This window comes from Neovison vison, chromosome 5 (assembly GCF_020171115.1).
Source record: "Neovison vison isolate M4711 chromosome 5, ASM_NN_V1, whole genome shotgun sequence".
NCBI lineage: Eukaryota > Metazoa > Chordata > Mammalia > Carnivora > Mustelidae > Neogale > Neogale vison.
Window position 1 is genome coordinate 151,987,452 of NC_058095.1, and position 22,297 is coordinate 152,009,748.

Consider the following 22,297-nt stretch of genomic DNA (forward strand, 5'->3'; position numbering starts at 1 on the left):
AAGGTGAAAAACGGGATTTAATTTAAACTCCAGGTAGCTCTGCTGTGCTTCTGTGCTTTTCCAGGTGGGTATGTTACAACAGTGTCAGGTTTGATTTCTCTGGGAAAAACTCTACTCCACAGGGGCAGGAGTTCAGGAAGAAAGGTAAAGACCGTAAGACCATAGCATGGCCTGTGAATGGAAGAGGAGGACTCTGGGCTTCTCAGCCCCAGCCATCGCTCTGCAGAACGCCCGGACTCCTGACAGTGAAGATGCTGAACCCAGACGGCAGGCAGCAATGGTGGGCAGTGGACGCCCCCTTTGCTCCCGCTGCCGGGGGGAGTCCGGGGATGCTATCTGGACTTCGGGGACGCGGGGACCAGAGGAAAAAGCTGTTGCCCTGGCTGAAGAGAAGACAGGTCACCAGTAACCAGCTAATCCTCCAGCAACAGGGAAGAAGCCGTCTTTAACGCAGAACCAGTGGTGAGTATTAGGAGAAAGAGGATTTCTAATTTGTCTGTCTTGCTCCACTGTTTTGTGGCAACTGAGCAAATGAGGAAGATTAAATTAGCTGTCATGACGACTACATCATGTTTAATAAAGTTAAAATTGAGAGAACATCTTTGTAAAATAGAATTGTAAGCCTAACACATTAATGGCGCTTAATGAACCAAAACTGGGCAAATCCCTTTGGAGAGCCAACACATAAACAAAGCTATTAATTAGGTCACAGTTGTTTCCCAACAAGTCTTTTGTTTGATTTACTGACAGTAAACAAAACCATATCCATATGTCTTTGTGCAGAAGTATTCACCAGTGCGACAAAATGTAATTATGACACCGCGAGTGCGGACAATTACACGACTTTACGATGACAGGGCTGTTGCTTATGCCCTTCCTTAGCATCCGTCACCTCCCCGGTCGCTCCCCGAGGCCGGCCACCCTCCACCCCTCTCCTGAGCAGTGGGCCTTGCGGCTGATGAACGCATCTTTATGTCCCTAAAGCGTTCAGAATAACAGAACAGACCATCGCTTGCTTTTTGGAAAGGAAATGGGTATTTCTAAAGCCAGCAAGAAAAAAAGAATTGCTCCCCAAATCAAAGGTTCGAGAAAAGAACACGAATCATGGTGTTTTGCTGGACCGGAAGCCAATGGGAATATCAGATGCTCTAGAATAAAATAGAAGGTTTCCACCTGGAGTGGACCCAGCACAGAGGACTGCTCCCCATCGAGGAAGCTAGGGAACGCATGCCACCGGGGTTCCCTGAGGTCCCCTCCTGCCGTTCCTGTCAAAGGAGTCAGCAGTCAAAACCAGCTCTGACCGCGATGGGAGCTAGTGGCCGAGTCACCTCTCCTGGTGGGAGCGGCAGCCCCATGGAAACAGGCAGAGGCCACCATGGAAAATTAGGCCTTTCAGGCACAGGTCACAGGCTCTAAAGAGAACCCTGCACTTCCCATCTCCAAACCGACTTGTCCCTCGGTCTCGCCAGCTCCCCCGGATCTCAGGCCCCTTCCCTCATGTTCCAGGCTCAACCCAGCACATGGTCCTTCATCGGCCGCCCACCCAGCCATCTCAGCAACGCAAGGCATCAGCAATGCCTTAGCCTGAGCCGCCATCATCCAGTCCAACTGAAAGGCGACTGACAGGTTACCTATGCGGTTTTAACTCCCTCTTTAAGGAATGAGGGAGAGCAGAGTGAGGCCAGGCTGGAAAGGAAGGGAGGAACTGTAAATTGCTTTGCAAAACCCTATTTAAGGCTGTGGACAAAGACACTGACCGAGAGAGAAAAATCTGAGGTTCTCGAAACTTACCGGGAGATACTGGTAGGAGAGCATTCCACAAATGGGCATGTTTTGAGAACAGCAATAAAGCTGACTGGTTAAGGGGATACAGAAAAGTTCTCACCTGTGGGTCAGGCACTGATGGGTAGGGTTTAGGAACGACCAGCAAACAAATGTGCCAGGTTCTGTCCTTTGCTGTTTCCCTAACTGATCACGCATTCCAAGGCCACAATACTCCAAGTAAGTCTGAGTCTGAGGCGACACGAAGGAGCTGCTGCCATCCCTGTCGTCAGACCAAACCCCAAAACTAACTCTATGTGGTAGATTTAGGAGCAAGGGCTTTTTTTGGACAGGCCCCCAAATGAACTGGAGATCAAGCCAGCTTCCTGCCGCCCCCAAGGCCTGATAAACTGTGGCAAACAGGGAAACGTCACGGCGTCACTCATTTATTGTGGAGGAAGGTCGCTTCCGGGGACAGCCTGTAACATCCGACGCCGAGAGACGAGAACAACGTGACAGGAAACAAACAGAAATGACAGGTTATTTTTCCAGTTCCCATTCAAGAACACAAAACGGAGGACTAAGGATGCTTGATGCTAAATGTTTCCGGAATCTGCCGCCATCGTGGACCACCACAGCTGGGGTGATCTGCTTCCTCCCGTGACATTCTAGTCCAGACCGGCCACACTGCTTGAAAACCAAAGCATCCTTTTGGTTGGGAATGCCCAACTCTTGTTGTCTGCCTCGTCAGAGCTCATTCTATACATGTCCGGGTCTGGGGAGTGCCAAGGTTGAAGGCACTGCTTCACTGTGGAGAGTCTGGGGTGTTCTCAGTGCCCCGCTCCCACCCCCATCCCGTCTGGTAATGCACAGGAAGCAGGCTGGGAGGCAATATTCCAGAAACTGCCCCCAAAAGTCCAAAGAGATAGCTCCATTTTCACCGGACGTAAGGAAGCTTGGATATTACTAATTGTTTATTACTAATTATTAACCTATGTAGTCCGGACCATCAAAATCACTGGTTAGCCCCATCTGTTGCCTCTCATGCACTGTATAGGCCTTCTTTATCGATTTCTGTCCTCATCACTAATCAAAGAATCACTGTAGTGTCTGGTGACAATGGGCAGAAAGTCAGCCTGTTGCCACAGGTGGAGAGGCAGCCTGAAAATAACTCGCATTCCTTGGGCTCATTTGCATACAAAGGCTTTGCCTTTGAGGGATGGCTTTCTTATCTTATAAAGCCACGTCCTAGGATTTACTGAACCTGAGCAAGCAACAGAGGGAAAGGAGACAGAAGAAAAAAAGAGAGGAAGCTAGAGACAAAAGGGAGGGATGGAGGGAAAAAGGAAAGAAAAATAAGTAAGGAAAGCCCGAATTACTAAGAAAGAAAAAGCTAATCAAGGACTAGAGACCAAAGCTTGGATCTTCTCACGTGTGTGGTCGCCCGATCCACTGTGTGGCAGATTTGCTGGTTGGTCACCTAGCCTCTCGGGCCCAGAGGTACCTTTCTTCCTACACTCTCACGTAAGAGGCTGGGGCTGGGTTTTTGCAAATCCCATGTCAGAGACCTTGGTCAGTGGGTGTGCTGTTGGGTTCCACCAGCAGGGAGAACTGGGGCGCCCTGACAGTGGGACACGGAGCCAAAGGTCTCCCTGGCTCATGCCACCCTGCAGCATCGCCTGGGACCTGGTGCCAGCCCCCATCTTCTATTAGAACACACACTGAGAACGAGCCTCTTGGTGCACCTCACAGCCGTGACCTGCAGCTGGGCAGTGGCTCTCCTTGGAGGTCTGAGCACAGGAGTCCTTAGGGACTCTCCTCTGAGTTCGTAGGTCCAGAAATCTGACCTGAGGCTCAGTAGCTGCTTCCTAAAATTATTAACCCCGTGTTTCCCTTCCACGTTCTCAGCCATCCAATTCCTATGTTAAATCCCCTACATTAAATCCTTTCTGTTGAAATACATTGTGTGTCTGACCGGGGCCTCTCTTCTCAGACTCCCCTCTGATGCCACATCATGTGAACATCCCAACAGCCGAAAAATCCTGCAACTTACCCAACAACCAACGGGCAGCCTAAATGAAGGCTAATTTTTTGATTAGGAGAATCCAAAATACTGAAACAACTGTGACACAGTGAAAATGACTATTTTACTCACTGTAAGAGGAGGCCAGATTTTGGATTTGAAGTATTTCCATGGCTGACCATCATACAGAAAAAGGACAATTCAAAAAACTTTTAATATGGAAATAAGAAATTATTATTTAATTTTATATTGTGAAGGTACAGTTAAGTATTTAAGTTATTGTCAGGGATGAGCAGAAAAATGAACGGAAAACGAACTTATTGGAGGTTTCTATCAGGTTGTACACGGATGGTTAAGTTGAAAAACTGAACATTAATGGAAACACCTTGAATGCCACAGGTGAGAGTCTTACCATGATCTTGTCGCTGTCAATAATGGTGTTCAACCTGTGGGCAATGGTTAACACGGTGCACTGGGCAAATTTCTCACGGATTTTTTTTTGTATTAATTCGTCAGTTCTGGAACAAAAGGAATTGGATTTATTTCAGTAGATGGGGAAAAGCAGACTTAAGACTTAAAACGATCATATGACATTTTCATAATGTTTTAAAAAAATCATAGACATGATCTTGTTGAAAAAACTGAATATCAAAATATCTATTTAGAAATGTCCTATTTTGCATATAATGACATAAAATATTCTTCCCTCCAATTGCTTGAAACTTTCAGGAGTTGAATTTAGGCAACTAGCTCTGTTAGGATGCCTTCCAAAACCATTCACACTGTATCACTCATTTTGGCTTCTCCCTCTGTTTTCTAGAATTAATGTTATCAAGAGGTGTCTTGGGAGAAAAGAGAGCGCTCAGAAACATTTCTCAGCATCATGAAATGTTTCTCACCGACCGCATTTAAAAATTGAATTCCAGGGTCCTCAGTTACCATTACCATTACCATGGACCTCAGTTCTGTACCTTGGATCCACGTTTGCTGTCGCTTCGTCAATGATCAATATCCGGTTTCTCCTGAGGATGGCCCTGGCGAGGCACACCAGTTGTCTCTGTCCAACACTGAAGTTCGATCCTGATTCTGCTAATTCTGTGTCCAGTTTGCCAGGAAGTTCTTCAATGGCTTCTTTAAGCTGTACCTGTGGATGCAGAAAGAATGACCTCTTCCTAAACGATCTCCTATTAAAGCAGACAAGCCCACTGGACATGAGAGCTCTGAAGTCCTCAGGACGTCATGTATCTTACATGCCTAGTCACGTGATGGGGGGGAATTACTGCCAATCACTGTTTACTGAAAAAGACGGTTGCATCAACTCAGGACAGAATGATTCTGACCTAGGAGCACATGCTTAATGGGAGTCTAGACTCTTGCGTTGCCATCAGTAGGCACCGTCTGTTCACACATGAAGAGATATACAGTATGCTGAATAAAGCTATTCTCAAGGTAACATAGGGAATAATTAAAAATGTCCCCCCTTAATTTTTAGAGAAAAGGTATCTGTAGGAATTTATAAGGATAAAAGGCACAACAGGGGTTCCCTGGGGGCAGAGGGTTAGCCGTAAATAAATGAGAGAGAATCGGGGGTGGGGGATAGAAATGTTCTAAAACTAGATTGTTACGATGACTACAAATTTACCAAAAACCACTGAGTCACACTTACAGTGAGGAAATTTTCTGATATATAAAATGATACCAATCAAGTTGGTGATAAGAAATCACCCCTGCCACGTGATGTCCACCAGGAACCCCTCTCTCAGGATTAAGTACGGAAATTTCTCAAAACATGAAGCTATTTCTCTCAGTGTAGTCTAAACACTAAAAACATTAAATGGATCAGTATGGTTGAGTCAAGTTTCCCAGAATACGTTTTTGTATGGGAGTTGGTACACTAAAGGGAGAAGAAAAAATTTAATTGTTACAGGAAGTATGCTTCTCTAAAGATATAATCTTGTCAGCACTTTACCATTTTGGAAGGTTTTAAAGTTAAAAAAAAATAAATAAATTCACAAATTCAAACAATGGCAAACCACACCTCATATATTAGCAAACCTGGAACCTATTTTGGGGATGGGCTCTTTCCCAAATTTAATACACCCTGCTAGACCAGTCAAGTGAATTTACTTTAATCTCATAAAGGATTTCCAGTGAATGAAAACTCATGGAAACAGGGCACAACATCACATCTTACTTCCCCCAGACTCTGAGTTTAGATAGTGTTTATATTAATCTACCTTCATACAATTTTAAGTTCCAAAAACAATAAGCTGTTCAACACTGAAGATAATCCGAAACCAGGCTGAGTGGTAGAGCTCAGCTTCATGCCTATTTGGGGAAATTTTATAAGAACCAAACTCACGCTATCCTTGAGGGTTAAAGAATAGAGAGTAAATACACTTGGAATTAAGAGAACCAAGAGATTGTTGGGTGATGGCCAAAAAGCAGGCACATGGAACTGCAACATCAAATGACGAAACCCAAAGGTGCGTGAGCAATGTTTTTACAGCCCCCTAAATGCTGAAGCACTTCTGTGAATGTGATTTTTGTGCTTAAGACCAAAGTCCAATCCCCAGGAATGGGAATCTGCGTTGGGATAAACACAGTGTTGGTACTCAGCATTCGCATGAAAGCTATATAATCTAAAGTGTAAGATGAGGATGGTGGGGGCCAGTCCGTGCACTGGCAAGTATGAAATGAGAGATTTGGCTTAGCCAACCCCCTCCACTACAAGAAGCGCCCACAAGTGATTCTTCTTATGAAAAGATACCTTGATCTACACCCCAGGGGATGGAACCCATTGAGGCTTTGACCAGCTCTTCCTTCCCAGTTGACTTTGATAACACCTAAGCCAATACGTCTTTCTTAAGACTGGACATCCTGATGTTGGAAGAGATAACCTCATGCTCGCCCCCTGACTCACATGACAGCTCACTAGCCTGGTTTTTAATCTTCCTTTGGGTTGCCCATAGCTGCCTGATAAATAATAAACAGGTTTTCCAGAAAACACAGTTTTCTGAGATTGTCTTCAATGACAAATCAGGGCTGATTATGAGAATGATATGAACATGAAAGCCGTCTGTAGTGTTTTCATTCACTCATTCTATCTATAATGAAGTACTGGAACCAAGAAAAGATGAGAGAGGCAGAAGGCAGTAAGCAAGAGTTACACCGAGGGAATGTGAACACCTGTGACCAGCATAATATTACCTCTGGGTCTTGAGTGAGATAAGGATTATGTAGGAGAAGTCCTTATTCTTATACCACATATAGTTAGGTATCTATGGGTGAATTGTAACTTATAATGAAAATTTCTGCAACTGACTTTCCAGCAGGGTCAGCACAGCACAGACTACAGAAGAGAGGAAGCAGACGTGGTCATGTAAGAACCAGGTGAAGGGTGCATGTGTGTGGGTCATACTATTGTTTCTGTTTTCTTGTTATCTGAAAATTTTTAAATACAAAATTGGGACCCGGAAGCCAGACAGCCTGGGCATGAGTACTGCCTGCGTCTGCCCACTGGGCAAGTTCTTTACTTTCTCTATCGTAGTTTCCTGACCTGTAAATAAGACTGTAATGATTTTAAAGGCGCCTACCACCTAACATTGTTGGAATATAAAATGAGTCAGGATGTGCAGAGTTTTCAATACTGTCTGATACAAAGAGATCAATAGATACTTTCTGTCTCATAATGCGGTCAGTTAAATTCCCTTCGTGTTCGGCTTTATTTTTCTTCTTTGCACGCATCGGTATGGAGACTTGATTACATATCCATTGGCTTATGTTCCATCTACTCCATGAGAATTTTAGCTCCGAGAGGGGATAGTCTCTTTTGATGACTGTAAGAGTCCCAGAATCTACAAGAATGCCTCTCTAAAGAGCTCCCCCTGGGTATTTATTGGATGCATAATGAACCCAAAAGTGCACTTCATTTTGTGACATATTTACTCCTATAAAAATCAGGAAACAAATCCATGTAATTTATACAAGATACCATTTTCTTCTTATTAAATGTCACTGTAAAAGAAATGAGTTCCTCACAACAGCTACGTAGCTTCAAGATATCCTAACATCATACTTTAAAGTGTATAAAGGCATTTAAAAAATAATTAAGGAGGGGCGCCTGGGTGGCTCAGTCGGTTGAGCAACTGCCTTTAGCTCAGGTCATGATCCTGGAGTCCTGGGATCAAGTCCCACATCCAGCTCCCTGCTCAGCAGGGGGTCTGCTTCTTCCTCTGCCCCTCCCCCTGCTCACACTCTCATTCTCTCTCTCTCTTTCTCTCTCAAATAAAAAACAAAAAGCTTTGAAAAATAATTTAAGGGGTGCCTGGGTGGCTCAGTGGGTTAAAGTCTCTGCCTTTGGCTCAGGTCATGATCCCCGGGTCCTGGGATCGAGTCCCACATCAGGCTCTCTGCTCACCAGGGAGCCTGCTTCCTCCTCTCTCTCTGCCTGCCTCTCTGCCTACTTGTGATCTGTCCCTCTGTCAAATAAATAAATAAAATCTTTAAAAAAAAATTTAAGGAAAAAAAGTTCAAATAATGCTATTCAAAAATACTTATCTCCTCCATACAGAATCCTTCAGATTATTTTTAACCTTAGGAAAATAATAAACTACAGCAAAACTGAAAATAATGAACTGAATTCATATGACAGCCATTTGCATCATTGTAAACCTCGTCAGGTCAACCTGCTATGGGTACGGAATGGACCAGGTGCCAGCCCCCATCACAGGAGGCTAACACGGATGCCACACCCTCTCCACATGTTGTGGAACTTTCTTATTTGTCAAAGAGAAAGGCTGCTGCAGGCTGGAGAGAGAAGAGAGTCTGAAATGCAATCAACAGGTGGGTAGGAGCTTTTCCTAGAACTAAGCCAACAGTAAATGAAGGGAAGGGAGAGCTCATTTACCAAAATACGCAGCCTCAGGAGAAATGGAAATGCACATATCACAAAAGAAGAGTTGCTTTACACCCCCCAAGGGTACAGTGCTGATGCTCGGAGTTCTTGGGCTTGGTTTCCTATATATTGAGAAAGACCCGTATTCTAATAGAGACACCATCAGCGGTGAACATAACCGGACAATTCCTCCATGTTCTAACATGACGTACCCCACTCTTTTTTTTTTTTTTTTAAATATTTTGTTTATTTATTTGACAGACAGAGATCACAAGTGGGCAGAGAGGCAGGCAGAGAGAGAGGAGGAAGCAGGCTCCCTGCTGAGCAGAGAGCCCGATGCGGGACTCGATCCCAGGACCCTGGAATCATGACCTGAGCTGAAAGCAGAGGCTTTAACCCACTGAGCCACCCAGGCGCCCCGGACGTACCCCACTCTTAATCGCACATCCCAGTATTAAAGGTGTTCGTTGTCGTTGTGGCTTTTTAAAGGAGTATCATACTGCTAAGTTTTATATGTTATACTCTTTTAGCCCCTTGACTAATAAACTGCTTCATTTCTAGGCATTATTTGTATTTAAATATTGCTGCTGCTTTGTAGGTACCCCAAAGGCCGCCAATTTTCTAGTGAACTTTCTTTGGTTTGTGACTATTTTTCAATACATGAAAAAAGAGGTCAGATGAGATGGGCAGTGGGCACAGGACTGCCGCCCTTCTGACCTTCTGGCTCATCGAGGAGGAGGAGGAGGAGGAGGAGGAGGAAACACAACCAAAAGGCCTTAAAAATAAAAAATCTTTTTAACTGGACTTCCTAATCAGAAGACAGTTGTGCTCTCTTACTGGCTCTCAAGCCAACCCGATGAGTTGTTTCCTGTCTGGCATCATTTGTAAAGCAGCTGACCCCATGGCTAGCCCACCTTGAAGGGAGGTCCGAAGACACGGGTCTCCTACCCTCTACTGGAGAGCAGGGCTGCTTCTGACGCACTCGGGTGCGGACGGCAGGGGAAGAAGCAAGCTGTGGAGATGGTGGGTAGACTGAGTATGAGAGATCGAGAAGAACCTGAATGGCATTAGATTGACTCCTCTGTATGGTGTCTTTCTGGACAAACTTGCATCTCTTCTAGCTGGAGCACAATTTTCGGGAAGGAAGTCTCTTCGTCCACAGTCCAAAGATCTGGAGATTCTAAGGACTCGAGGTGAAGGGTCCCTGATCTATTACAGAATGAACCTCCCTGAAAGAGGGTCATGGAACCCAGGTAAACACTGTGCCAAGTGTGTGGGACTTCACCTGCCAGGAGTACGCTCCAGAAGATAAAAGTAATAGAGAACACCAGAGAAAATCTGGAGAATTCAAGAAAGCCAAAGGTGGAGGATGACTTATTGCTTTATTATTCCCCAACTAAGCAATGTTCATGTTTTGGTGCTTTATTAGGGACACCTATCTGTGTATGACTAAAACAGCTGGAATCATACTGTAAATAAAATGAGATATTCCTATTTTAAGAAAATCTACCAAATCTTTTGTGGAAAAACATACACGTCATGAAGAAATCATTTCTAGAGAAACACAACTGTGGGATGAATTCTCACTCTAAGAAGTATCACTGAAGCAATGAGGTCAATTCCAGAAGCAACACACGAAAACCACTCACTTCACTTTGTGAAACAGTCATGCTTATTTCTATTCAAGAAAGTTCCTAATGTAGTTGAAAATAAAGGTAGATCTTACTATAACCACTTCCATTGTATCATTTTTAGAATTCTGAGAAGTTATTAATTTTTATTTTAATTTTGGCAGAAGAAAGATATTTAAGATGAAATATAAGTTATGATAAAGGGGCACCTGGGTGGCTCAGCGGGTTAATGTCTCTGCCTTTGGTTTGGGTCATGATCCCAGGGTCCTGGGATAGAGCCCCGAGTCAGGCTCTCTGCTCGACAGGGAGCTTGCTTCCCTTCACTGTCTCTCTGCCTGCCTCTCTGCCTACTTGTGATCCATCTGTCAAATAAATAAGTAAAATCTTAAAAAAAATAAGTTATGATCGATAGTTTTTATAGGATTTGTCTCCTAATTAACATTTCTTCATGGTCCTGGAACAGTGTGTTTCTAGAGTAGTTTTACTATCTGAGAATCTATCAGGAGAGAACTCAAGCTCTGAAGCAAACAGAAAAATAATTTACCAGTAATTCCTGTTTTATTAAGGTGTGTCACAATTGCACCATCAAATTTGTCATACAAGTTCAAAAGCATTAATGTTCATCCTATTTTTCCTTAGGTTTGATGGCTAACTGTTCTGCCCACCTCTGCCCTTCCAGAATTTCACCAGAAAAGACCCACCAACTTAAATGAAATCAGAGATCCCCTGCTTTCAAGTAGGAAGGAGGTGAAGTAATCGGCCCAATTTAGGCAAATAAAATCCCTACGGTTACTGGAAAGCGGGGCGGGTGTGTAAAGACTCAGCACCGACATGCCTTCAGAAACCAGAACGACCGGCAGCCGGCAGGAAACTGTCGGGCCTCCAACTCGGCCTGCTCACAAAGCTCATCTATAAACTGGAAGAGCTCAGCTTTCCCTGGAAGGGTGACACTCAATGACAAACACATTAATGCAGAACAACAACACCGTGAGCCATCAGTCACGGGCTGTGTGCAACTGTTTTTAAAGAAATAAGCCATGTGGTCTCCAAATGAAGAGATCAAGTACTTAGTACCTAGTTATTAAGTGCTTTTTTAAAAGCCAAAGACTGAGCTAGGTGCTTCGAGGGTTTAAAAGACTGCCTAAGGTTTAGAAGTCGGACATGGTTTCTGCCACCCAGGAGCTTAGAGTCAATTTGCAGAATTAGGACAAGGACATAAAACAATTAGTATCAAAACATACTAAACCAACAGCATCCTAACAGCCTGAATCCTTCCCATGCAAGGGCAAGGAAATTCAAAGGAGTGGTCCAAATGGAAACACTATACAAATAATAGAAAATCCTCTAGAAATGAATAGATCAGCATGAAAACTTAGCAAAAGTTCCAGGGTTCTGTTCTTTCTACGTACTTAGTGCATTAAAATTACATTTGCCAAAAGTAACTGTTACACATTCTGTTTAACTTTAATAAACACTTTCCTATAAACCCTCAAAGCATTTTATTAGTATGATCTCATTTACCTTTCCCGTCAATAATGAAAAACTCTTACTGTCTTCATTTAGTGGACGTTCCACAAGAACAGAGAAATAAAATGAATGTTGCAGTTTAACCGGTCATTGAAAGTTGGACCCATAAATACAATGTCCAGGTTAGTGCTTTGCTAAAGACAAGTAAGATAATATATCCAGTGGCTTTGGATTCCAGGAAGAAAATTGCAATGAAAACATGAGACATTTTACTTTTGGTTTTCATCATCATCAGTACACACATTCTAAGTGTATCCAAATCATCAACGCTCTCCTGGAGGGTGAACAAAGTGAGTCAAACCAATCCGTTCCCATTAATTACTCACAATGTTCTACAGGTACAGACATACAAACCGATGGTAACAAGTTTCATAATTCCATTTTATAAATTACCTCTGTTAAGGCATTCCACAGTTCCTCATCCGTATGCTCATTAAAGGGATCCAGATTCTTCCTCATTGTTCCAGTGAATAAAACAGGTTCCTAAATACCCCAGAAGAGTGGATGTTGTTATTATAGGCTCTTGTCATTTTATTTCAATGCTACATTCCAGAATTAAAATATAAAACCAAAATTCACCATAATCATTAATAATACAGTTGCAAATGTGTGTTCAGACAAACCAGTATCTCTATTAATTTTCTATTATACGAAGTGGGACCCAAAATATCTTCCGGACCCCTGAATGCTAACAAAAGAAACTGCTGAAATGTGTCGTTTTAAGAAGAAACTGAAGAGAAAGGATGATCTGGTTTTTAAAAATGCCTTCCTAGCAGTATCTGCTTACACAGGAAATACACGGATAGGATTATTTCAGGAATGTTACATCAAGAGCGCTCGTTAAGTTTATCGTCACTCCTGGTGCGACTCCAGAACATAGTAAGAGTATGTTCTGTTGACGGTTGTGACTCCAAGCAAAACTGGGCAATATGTTCCCACGTGCACTGATGAAGAAGCCAAGATGTTCCCTCCACAGGTGGAGCTGTCTTCTGGGATGGGGAATCTCTCCCAACGCAGGAACAGGACGCCCTGTTCTCTTGTCCTAAGAGAATGCAGACAAATGGGCCCAGTGGCGCCTCTGTGCGTCAAGAGATGCCTCTGCTTTTGGACCAGCTTATCCCCACATTATCTTGTCTGTGCATCGGGATTACACGCCTCACAGAACCTCATCATTACCTGCAAGGGCAGGATAACCTGAAACCCATTGTGGCGTGTGTACTAAGAAAATTATTTTAATTTAAATAGCTCTTTCCTATTCATGTGCATGAGGAGGAGCCACAATTAAGTCACTCTTGCAATATATGCCTCCTTCTGGGTTTCAGGAGAGAACCCGGTTCATGCAAGCGTATGTAGGCCACATACGTTTTCTTCTGGATGACTCTGATAACCCAGGCCAAAAGAATATAGGCAGCAGGGAAGAGCCCAACTGGGTATTTTCAGGGAAGGGGGCAGAACAATGAGATGCACAGATGTGGGAACGGGAGGCGATGGGACTCTTCCATAGGCATTCAAGAACGGCTCAAGGGAATCACCTGCCTCAAATCTCGCCTGACCGAAACATGTCTGCCTCAAGGCAAAATCCAAATATTAAAAGACATTTTAAAAAGGACACTTTGTTTTTACAAAGTTGACTAAGTGTCCCATATACCCCAAGAGCAATGAAAAATCACTGGTCATATGATGTTTCAAAATGATTCCTGACCTGAAAGACCCCAAGATGCCAGGTCAAAGTCTTCCTTAAAACTACCAAGTTTAGGACCAAAGACTAAACCCCACCATCTAAGCAATGGTAAGAGTTCTCCATCAGGGAGATAACAATCATTGTCTTCGGTATTTGAAAGTCTTTGTTCTACTTGAGAAGTTCTTCAGATTCTATTTTGTCTTACTCTTCATAATGATCAATTCCAACAAGAGTTCAACAAGCTAGGCGTTTCCCCTCCTCCATCTGATTCCTGGAAGGATGCCAAAGGGAGGAAGGCTGTTACCCATCCTCCTACCACCAAGGCTCTAAACCATGGCCAGTATCTGCTCGGGGGCCCAAACTCTGAGGACTGGGATTTGGGGAGGTAAAGAGGCTGAAAGAGAACAGATTAAGGAATCAGCTTCAACACCAAAGAAGGAGGAGGAGGTCTCTTGGCTTCTACTAACCACAAGCCTGTCCGGATGTACAGAACCCAAATACGTCTGCCTTCAGGGGCTTTCATAAAGCAAACTCATGTCCAGTAAGAGGTCTACGATAAAAGGTCTGCCTGGTTTCCAAAGTACACTCTGCAGAGGCATTACCAAAGCTAATCTACAAAAAAACTGCCTTGTGTTTAAAAGACAGAATTTCCTTCCTTTGTTAAATGCTGGAAGGGCCCGGGATTCCCAGCTTTGAAAGTCATGGTTTTGATGGTTTTAGAGAACGGGCATGGGAGCACACCTTTAAAATGCGATCACCTCGCTCACCACCAGGAAGGGCTCTCTCATCACCTCCCTCACCAAAGGTCTGGAAAGGGATGACTCTCTCCAAAGACTGGGGGGCTAGTGGGATTCTTTGCAGAAAGCTGCAGCTGCTTTATGCTGAGCTTGAAACAGACTCCTCGGGTACCTGCAGGCCGTAGGGAGGTTGTGCTCACGTCAGCCAGCGAGTCACCGAGGCCAGAAAAAGAAAAAGGTTCAGTTTAACCCTTTCCTACTGCCACTTAAAACTCTACTGTCAGTCTGACGGGATATGGTAGACGATTACTCATGTTTACTTAGCAGTCATCAGAAGAAAAGAGTTTAGTGGATTCGAATTATTTTTCTTTGTCATGACATGCCAAATATGTATTTCAAAATGAGTACAATTTCAGTCAAAACTTGAATAAAGGGAATGATTTATTAGAACATTAACTGATTGAAGCCGTATTTTTTTTTTAAACCAGCAGGCAATTTGTTAACAATGTCTGTTTTAATATGCCAATGTGTTTTATGCACGGTGTTCATTTTGGTTTCTATTCATTCTACTTTCATCCACTTGCCAAATAAGAAACCACTATATTATCTTCAAAAGGTAATAAAAGTGCTCACAGGAGACACATACTGCAGAAGCAGATAAGGGTCAAATTAATTATCATTTCTGATAGATACTATTATTTAAAGTACCCACCTCCAAGCAATGAAGTTAATAAACGAATCTTATAAATAAATGTTGTAAAAATGTTTACAGGCAGAACATTTCAGTGTCGAGCTTTACGGCCGGACACACACCCTTCATGTAAACACAGAATACAGACTAAATATATTAGCCTAAGTATATTTTTTTTCCGAAGGTACACAATTAAACCTCATTTAATAAGAGGTGGCTGGCATGGCTGAGTTAGGAAAACAAATACTCTTGTTCTGTATCATCTTTTAAATAGAACCTGAGCTTCCAATCTGTTTTTCATCAGCTTAAAGTTGACTTTTTTTTTTTTAATCCTCTGTGCCATATTCAGTAATGTTCTCCTTTGTTACCAACATAACACAAGTTCCTATCGGCCATGTGACCCAAAAACGGCCCTTCTGAGTCAATGCATTTAGTGGAGTAAATTGATAATCCCTTGACACAACTGTAAGACAGAACCACAGTCCGACCGGGCCTTTTGTATACGCTACTAGAAGACAGACCGGCTGTTATCCTAAAAAGAAACCCTACCCACTAACCTTCCAAAGCTTAAAATGACCCTGGTCAAAGACAAAAAAAAAAACCCAAAAACCAAAAAAACAAACAAACAAAAAAACGTACAAGTGGTTACAAACCAGGCAGATAAAGCACAACACTTTACCGTACCCTCGTCATATCAGGCCCCAACTAGGAAGCGGCCCGCGACTAAAATCTTCTGGACTGGCTGCTGGTCCCCTACGTCCTACCAGCTACATTTTCATTTCTAACTGGAGGACCTTTACGAAGGGCAGCGCGTATCCCTGTTCGGAGAATGAGAGTCACCTGAAGGAGCTTTAAATCTTGCTTTCCTTTTTTTTTTTTTAATCCTGTAGCCTCTAAATGAACCGATCATCATCCATATTCAGAAGAAAAGAACATTGTTTGCCAACAAAGGAAAAAGAATTTAAGTCCTGTAAAGTCCTCTCTGAACACAAAAAGGTCAGGAGCTCCGGGAAGCAGTTCCCCGGGCTTTAATGAAGACTTCAGTGTCAGAAACAAAAGGCTGACTGCATTAGGCTACAATCCAGTTGTATTTCTTTACTAGTAACAGCATACCTACCTCTTCTCTTGCAGAGTTTTGTTCCCAACAAGGGAAAAAAAAAAAAAAGAGAGAGAGAGAGAGAGGAAAGAAAACCAGGTAAGAATAAAGAAGTCTTAAAGAGACAGCTCTGGTGAACCTTTTCCACCTACGGAAGATAACCCAGGGAATGGAAATACCAAAGAAGCAGAGTGGATGGTTTAAAAAATACCTCGCTTTTGCTTTGATTCTCAAGAAGTCTATTAAATGTAAAAAATGAATCTGTTTAATCATGATAAAGAGGATAGCTGTTGATCTGTGCCAGCCCTTGGGGTGCAATCATAAATAATGAATTTGCATGGCATCACTTTTCAACTGAAAACATTTTCTTGGTGCCAAAAGGAAAGGAAGGGGCCTTAGATGTAGAGGACCCATCCAAAAGTTTTGAAATCCATTTTTCCAGATCCTTGCAGATAAGCAAGCTCATCCCTAAATACAATCTCATCTTGCTGATCTCTGTGGGGAACGTGTTTAACTATTTCAGGTCGTGAGCACAAAGGGAAGCGTCTATTTCGGCGACCTGTTCTGTTTGGAAGTTCAGAAAGTGTTTCAACTTTATTTTTTTTATTTTTTTATGTTTTTTGCTCACCCTTGCAATTATACGAGTGGCGGAGTACATTCGTCAGAATACAGGTTTCGTTTCTGAACGTACCCTACAGGACTGGCCCCTGACCTTCCCGCCACGTGTCGCCACTCCCCTGCTGCTTGTTCTGACGTCGGTCCTGGCTGTGATCGCCTCTCTCCCAGGTCTGATCTCTCACCGCGCAGTCAAGGGCGACCAGGATGAGCCTGGCAGAGTGGGACCGCCTTGGAAGCTCACGGCTGCAGCCAGGTTCACGGCAAGCCTGGAGCTAGGGAATGACGCAGGCCTATCTCCGCGAAAGTGGGAACACAAACAAACAAACAAAAAACCCCTGAAAACAAAAACAAAACCCCTCCATTCTCCTTTGCAGAGACTGCTCCAAACTTCGCTGGTTCCCTAAATCAGGGTGTTGAGACACAAGGACACTGCTTCCTATTGATTTGGAGGGGACAGAAGGATGCAAGCTGTCTGCTATGCTGTAGACAAATAACTTTAAGGGCCGAGACCACCAGACCTTCCCACCTCCGCAGTCAGACCCCGTACAGGAGGACGGGCTCTCAGGTCTAACAAGGTACGATTTCGAGTACCTACTCCTGAGGCTCACCCATGACCTATAAATGAATTAACCCCTTTTCCTAAATCGATTTTCTTTCAGTGCTGAGTGTGCTTCAAATCTTCAGCCAAAGTCACAAGTGTTTCAGCCTTTCAAAACCACAACCATCCAAATGGGAAAAACTGCACCAGAAGTATCTTCTGACTTTGCTCTCTATTGGTTCTCCTTCATCATGGTTTCTGGAATCCTTTTGGAGTGGGGTAGAAAACAATAGGAGAGATATCGGAGATCGTCCAGTTCAAAAAAGAAAAACAAAAAAAAAAACCCTATACGTATTTAAGTCAGACAGCCCTGAGCTCGGATTCTACTGCTCCGAATCTACTGGACTCAGGGTATGTCATTAACCAGCCCTATCAGCTTTCTTTTCCTTCCTGGAAAGCAGGGAGAAGCCAGCGGGACTGCTGTGAGAACTGGGGCCACCCGGGAGGCTCCAGGCCTGGGACTCCTACGTCGCAGGAGCCCGGCCAGGCAGGGGACCGTGAGGGAACGTGCTTTCTCAAACTGCCGGTGCGGCCCATGGGTCAAGAAAGCCGTTTTGTGCTTCGTGACCATCATTCTGTCTTTTATACGGAAGAGCACAGAATGGACATAACAGAAACCAGAGTGCGGAGCACTAGGGGTGACGGTGTGGGGGGGAATGCGTGTTTTGGCACGTGTGTGTGCACACGTGGGCGCACAGGACCGTGAGACAGCAGGGCTGCTGTGGACGTAGGTCCCCGGGGCTCTGGCCCCCAGCACAGTGGGCAGCTGCCCGGGATGCGGAGGGGGGACTCCCCCTAAAGTAAACATGAACCCCGGCGCAGCCGCTTGCTGTTACGTGGGTTCGGCTCCCGGTGCCTCCATTTGTAAATGGGTCCAACAATAGGGGGAACCACAGAACCGTGAGGAGGAAGTTGGGGGACAGGAAGGAGAGAAGCTAAAACACGCGAAGGTTTCCGCAAATGTCACGCGCTAGGAATACGTGTGACATTTGTCCGGGATGACAACTGGCACCAGAGCGACAGAAATGAGAGCGACAGCCTCCAGGGGAGGTAGGAAATAGCCAGGATGTGGGGAGAGCGGAGAAAACAGGGTCTTCATGGGGGGGGGCTGCACAGTATTCTCGGGGTACAGAGCAGTGGTCAGGAAAGAAGGCAGGTGGGCGAGGAGCCAGAAGACTAAAGAAAACAAGTGATACTTCTCTTGTTCCTAGTGAGAAAAATGTTGGGACAGGTTTTCTGTTCTGTGTTACCCTAAAATTCACATTGAGCTCACTTGTTTTGTTTCACCATTTAAATTTCTAGAAACAAGCTGGTTTATGTGATAAGCAAGAGATGTAAAGGAAATCACCAAGGACCACAAAAACATAAATGGAAATTGAAAAGCATCTGTTCCTGCTTTTACTTAAGTAACAGTAATACAGGAAAGGCTAGTGCCCTGACCCTTAATTGATACTAGTCACTACTTACGAAGCATTCCTGAGAGCAGGGCCACACACATTTTCTCATCCCGTTACATCTTCAGGACACATCAGTGAGGCAGTAATTACTAGACCTGGTTTAAGGACAAGGACGGTGGAGCTTGGCGGCCAAGTGACGTCATCAAGGTCACTCGGAATAAAAACGTGGGTCGTGTTGACCCTTGAAGATTCTATCCCAGGCTCCCTCCTGCGAGATTTCCTGGGACCCTTTACACATTTTGCACAGTCTCTCTAGATTCGCTTTCATCAACCAACATCGCGCCTTAGAGACAGCAAGTGAGAAAAGAAAGATTCTGTGTTTACAATGGTTGGCGATCACTATCTACATGGATACAAAGCTTAGTACTGTTTTGTAAGCACGGTCTCTGGATGTGCGCGCACCCCAAGCAAGCTCAGAAGTAGGGTGGGAAGTCATGGAAGAAAACCAAAACCTGGTGATGTCAAGGTGTATTTAGTCTTTGCTCAGATGTGCTTCCAAAACATTAGTGGCAGAGCCAAGAATCATCTAACGTTATTTCTTTATTTATACAGTCCTTTTATGTACACAAGCATACAACCATTTCTTATTAAGAAGCATTAAAAATAATGTGGGACATGTTCCTCGATCCTTTCATCCAAGGACATGAAAGTACTTCACGGACACACCCTTCGCTTCTGCTAACTAATCTCATTTGGCCCATTTCAGAGATGGGTACAACCAAAATATAAAACTTGGGAATTTCAACTCATTTATTTTCTACTGCAATCACTAAGTCATGAATTTACTAGCCAGAGGGAATTGTTAAATACAGGGACTGAATGTGCTGAAAATGTCTTTCCATTTTTCCTGAAAAGGGAGAGGTTTAAAAAAATTTTTTTTTTTAGGAATGCCTAGGTGGCTCAGTCGGTTGGGCACCTGCCTTCGGCTCAAGTCATGATCCCAGGGGCCTGGGATCAAGCCCCACATCAGGCTCCTTGCTCAGTGGGAAGCCTGCTTCTCCCTCTGCCTGCCTCTCTCCTTCTTTCTGGCAAAATAAATAAAAATCTTTTAAAAATTAAAAATAAAAATTTTTTTAGAATGGACAAAATAAGTGAAGGGGATTAAAAGGTGAACTGCCTGTCCTGTGCTGAACATTTCATTATGTATATAAATACGGAATAACTGGGAGGTACACCCGTATCTCATACAATTACTGTATGTCAATCTTCAATTAAAAAAGAAGAGAAAGAAAAGCACAGAAGCATAAGGATGGAAGAGCTAGGAAAGATTTTTTCAAATTGTGGTAAAATACATATAATACTAAATTTACCACCTTAATCATTTTTAAGTGACCAGTTCAGGATATTTAAATATATTCGCATTGTTGCGTAGCTATCCCCCCTGCCATCTCCAGGCCTCTTTTTATTATTCCAAACTGAAACTCTGTACCCATTGAACACTAACTCTCCATCCCTCCCTCCAGCCCCTGGCAGACACCACTCTACTTCCTGTCTCCACCAAACGGACTCCTTAGGTAGTTCATATAAGCAGAATCATATGGTATTTGTCCTTTCGTGATGGGCTTATTTCACGAAACATAATGTCCGCGAGGTTCATCTCTGCTGTAGCTCATGTCACAATTTCCCTCCCTTTGAAGGCTGAACAGTAACAGTTCACTGTGTGAACACACCACACTTTGTTCATCCATTCACCTACCTAAGGACATGCAGACTGCTTCCACACTTTGGATCTTGAGAAGACTACTACTATGAACATGGGTGTACAAGTATCTCTTAGAATTTCTGCTTTGGATTATTTTGGGTGTATATCCAGAAGTGGAACTGCTAGCGGGATATGATAATTCCATATGATCGTTCATATGTGACTTTATTATTTTTCATTTTCTGAGAAAACTCCATTTGGGTTTCCTCAGGGGCTGCATTTTATACTCCCACAAGCAATAAAAAAGGGTTCAAATTTTTCCACAACCTTGCCAGCACTTGGTGTTTTATGTTGTGTTGTTTTCTTTTCTTTTAAGATTTATTTATTTATTTATTTGACACAGAGAGAGAGAGAGAGAGAGATACAGTGAGACGGGGAAGACAAGCGGGGGAGTGGGAGAGGGAGAACCAGGCTCCCCACCGAGCGGGGAGCCCAATGTGGGGCTCAACCCCAGGACCCCAGGAAGGTAACCCGAGCCAAAAGCAGACGCCCAATGATAAGTCACCCAGGTGCCCCTGTTTTGTCATCTAAAGTATTCTCTATACCCAACATGGGATTCAAACTCACAACTCTGACATTAAGAGTCACATGCTCTACTGCCTGAACCAGCCAGATGCCCTAGTCTTGTCCGTTTTATTGAGAGTAGTGACTCTAACGGGGGGGTGGGGAGGCATCTCATTGTGGTTCTGAAAGGAGTATCTTGATTTTGATTGTGAAGTTACTTAGAATAATAATTCCAATTATTTCAGAGGCCCGTGGTAGGCAGCAACAGCTTTACTCAATCTTAAGATGAAAGTCCACATTCTCCTCCATTCTGGGTGCTGTATTCTATATGCTTTCTAATAACCAGGCACGCACAAGCTCTTTATATCCACATGCCAAGAAGCACATCTGCATGGCTTTGTCTCATTCCCTGTGTTTCTCAAGTGTGTGTGTGTGTGTGTGTGTGTGTGTGTATGAGAAAGAGAGAGAGAGAGGGAGAGAGAGTGTTTCTCAGCTTCTTTTGATAGGCAGATGATTGTAGAGTATAACAAAGCCCCAAATTAAAACAAAAACAAAACAAAAATCAGCTAAGTCTGGAGTTGAGTATGTGTAACTGCCAAAGCAGAGGGCAGAACAAAGACCGGACCCCAGGGTTGCGGGCCTCAGGCCACTGGGCACAAGGCCTACACTGCCCTTAGCTATATACTTGGAGGACAGCATTTACTCAATACATAATTTCTGCATTTTTATTGAAACTGAATGGGCCAACCACAAGGAATGACAGGAGCTTGGACTGTGTGTAATTCAATCTCTGGAAGGTTTCCTGAAAGTCACAATTCTATTAAGAAGCAGAATAAGAGAGCGCCTGGGTGGCTCAGTCCGTTAAGCAACTGCCTCTGGTTCGGGTCATGATCCCAGAGTCGTGGGATCGAGTCTCGCATCAGGCTCCCTGCTCAGCAGGGAGTCTGCTTCTCTCTCTGACCTTGCCCCTCTCATGCTCTCTCTCATTCTCTCTCTCTCTCTCTCTCAAATAAATAAATAAATAAATAAGTTAAAAAAAAAAAAAGAAGAAGAAGAAGCAGAATAAGAAAACAGAATCAGGTCGGAACCACTCCACACGCACGAAGCCAGGCTTCACAATGGCTCTGGGCGACGGTGCTAGGAGCTGTCTCATGAGGGAAAGAAACCTGAGGTGCAGAGAGACGGCCCCCCGTATCCTGTGCTCTTCTCACTATTCTCTACTGCCTCCTGGTCACAGTTCATTTACTAGTGGCCAATTCGAAGTCTCCCCAAAGCATCTCCACACACAGTGGTGCCCCAAGCCCAGCAGTTTCACGTCTCGCCCTCCATGGAAACAATGACCTTTGAAAAGTCAGCTTTATCTCCTACAGCAAA

General features: G+C 43.9%; 1 protein-coding gene across 3 annotated transcripts in view; it reads right to left on the bottom strand.

Moving 5' to 3' along the window:
- ABCC4 (ATP binding cassette subfamily C member 4) overlaps positions 1-22,297 on the bottom strand; it is a 243,967-nt gene that overhangs the window by 18,377 nt on the left and 203,293 nt on the right. For all 3 annotated transcript variants that reach the window (XM_044249963.1, XM_044249962.1, XM_044249964.1), the window contains exons 27-29: positions 12,233-12,322; positions 4,756-4,928; positions 4,197-4,302 (exon numbers count right to left, since the gene is read on the bottom strand). In XM_044249963.1, coding sequence (XP_044105898.1) covers positions 4,197-4,302; positions 4,756-4,928; positions 12,233-12,322 — 369 coding nt within the window. The remainder of the gene's footprint in view (positions 1-4,196; positions 4,303-4,755; positions 4,929-12,232; positions 12,323-22,297) is intronic.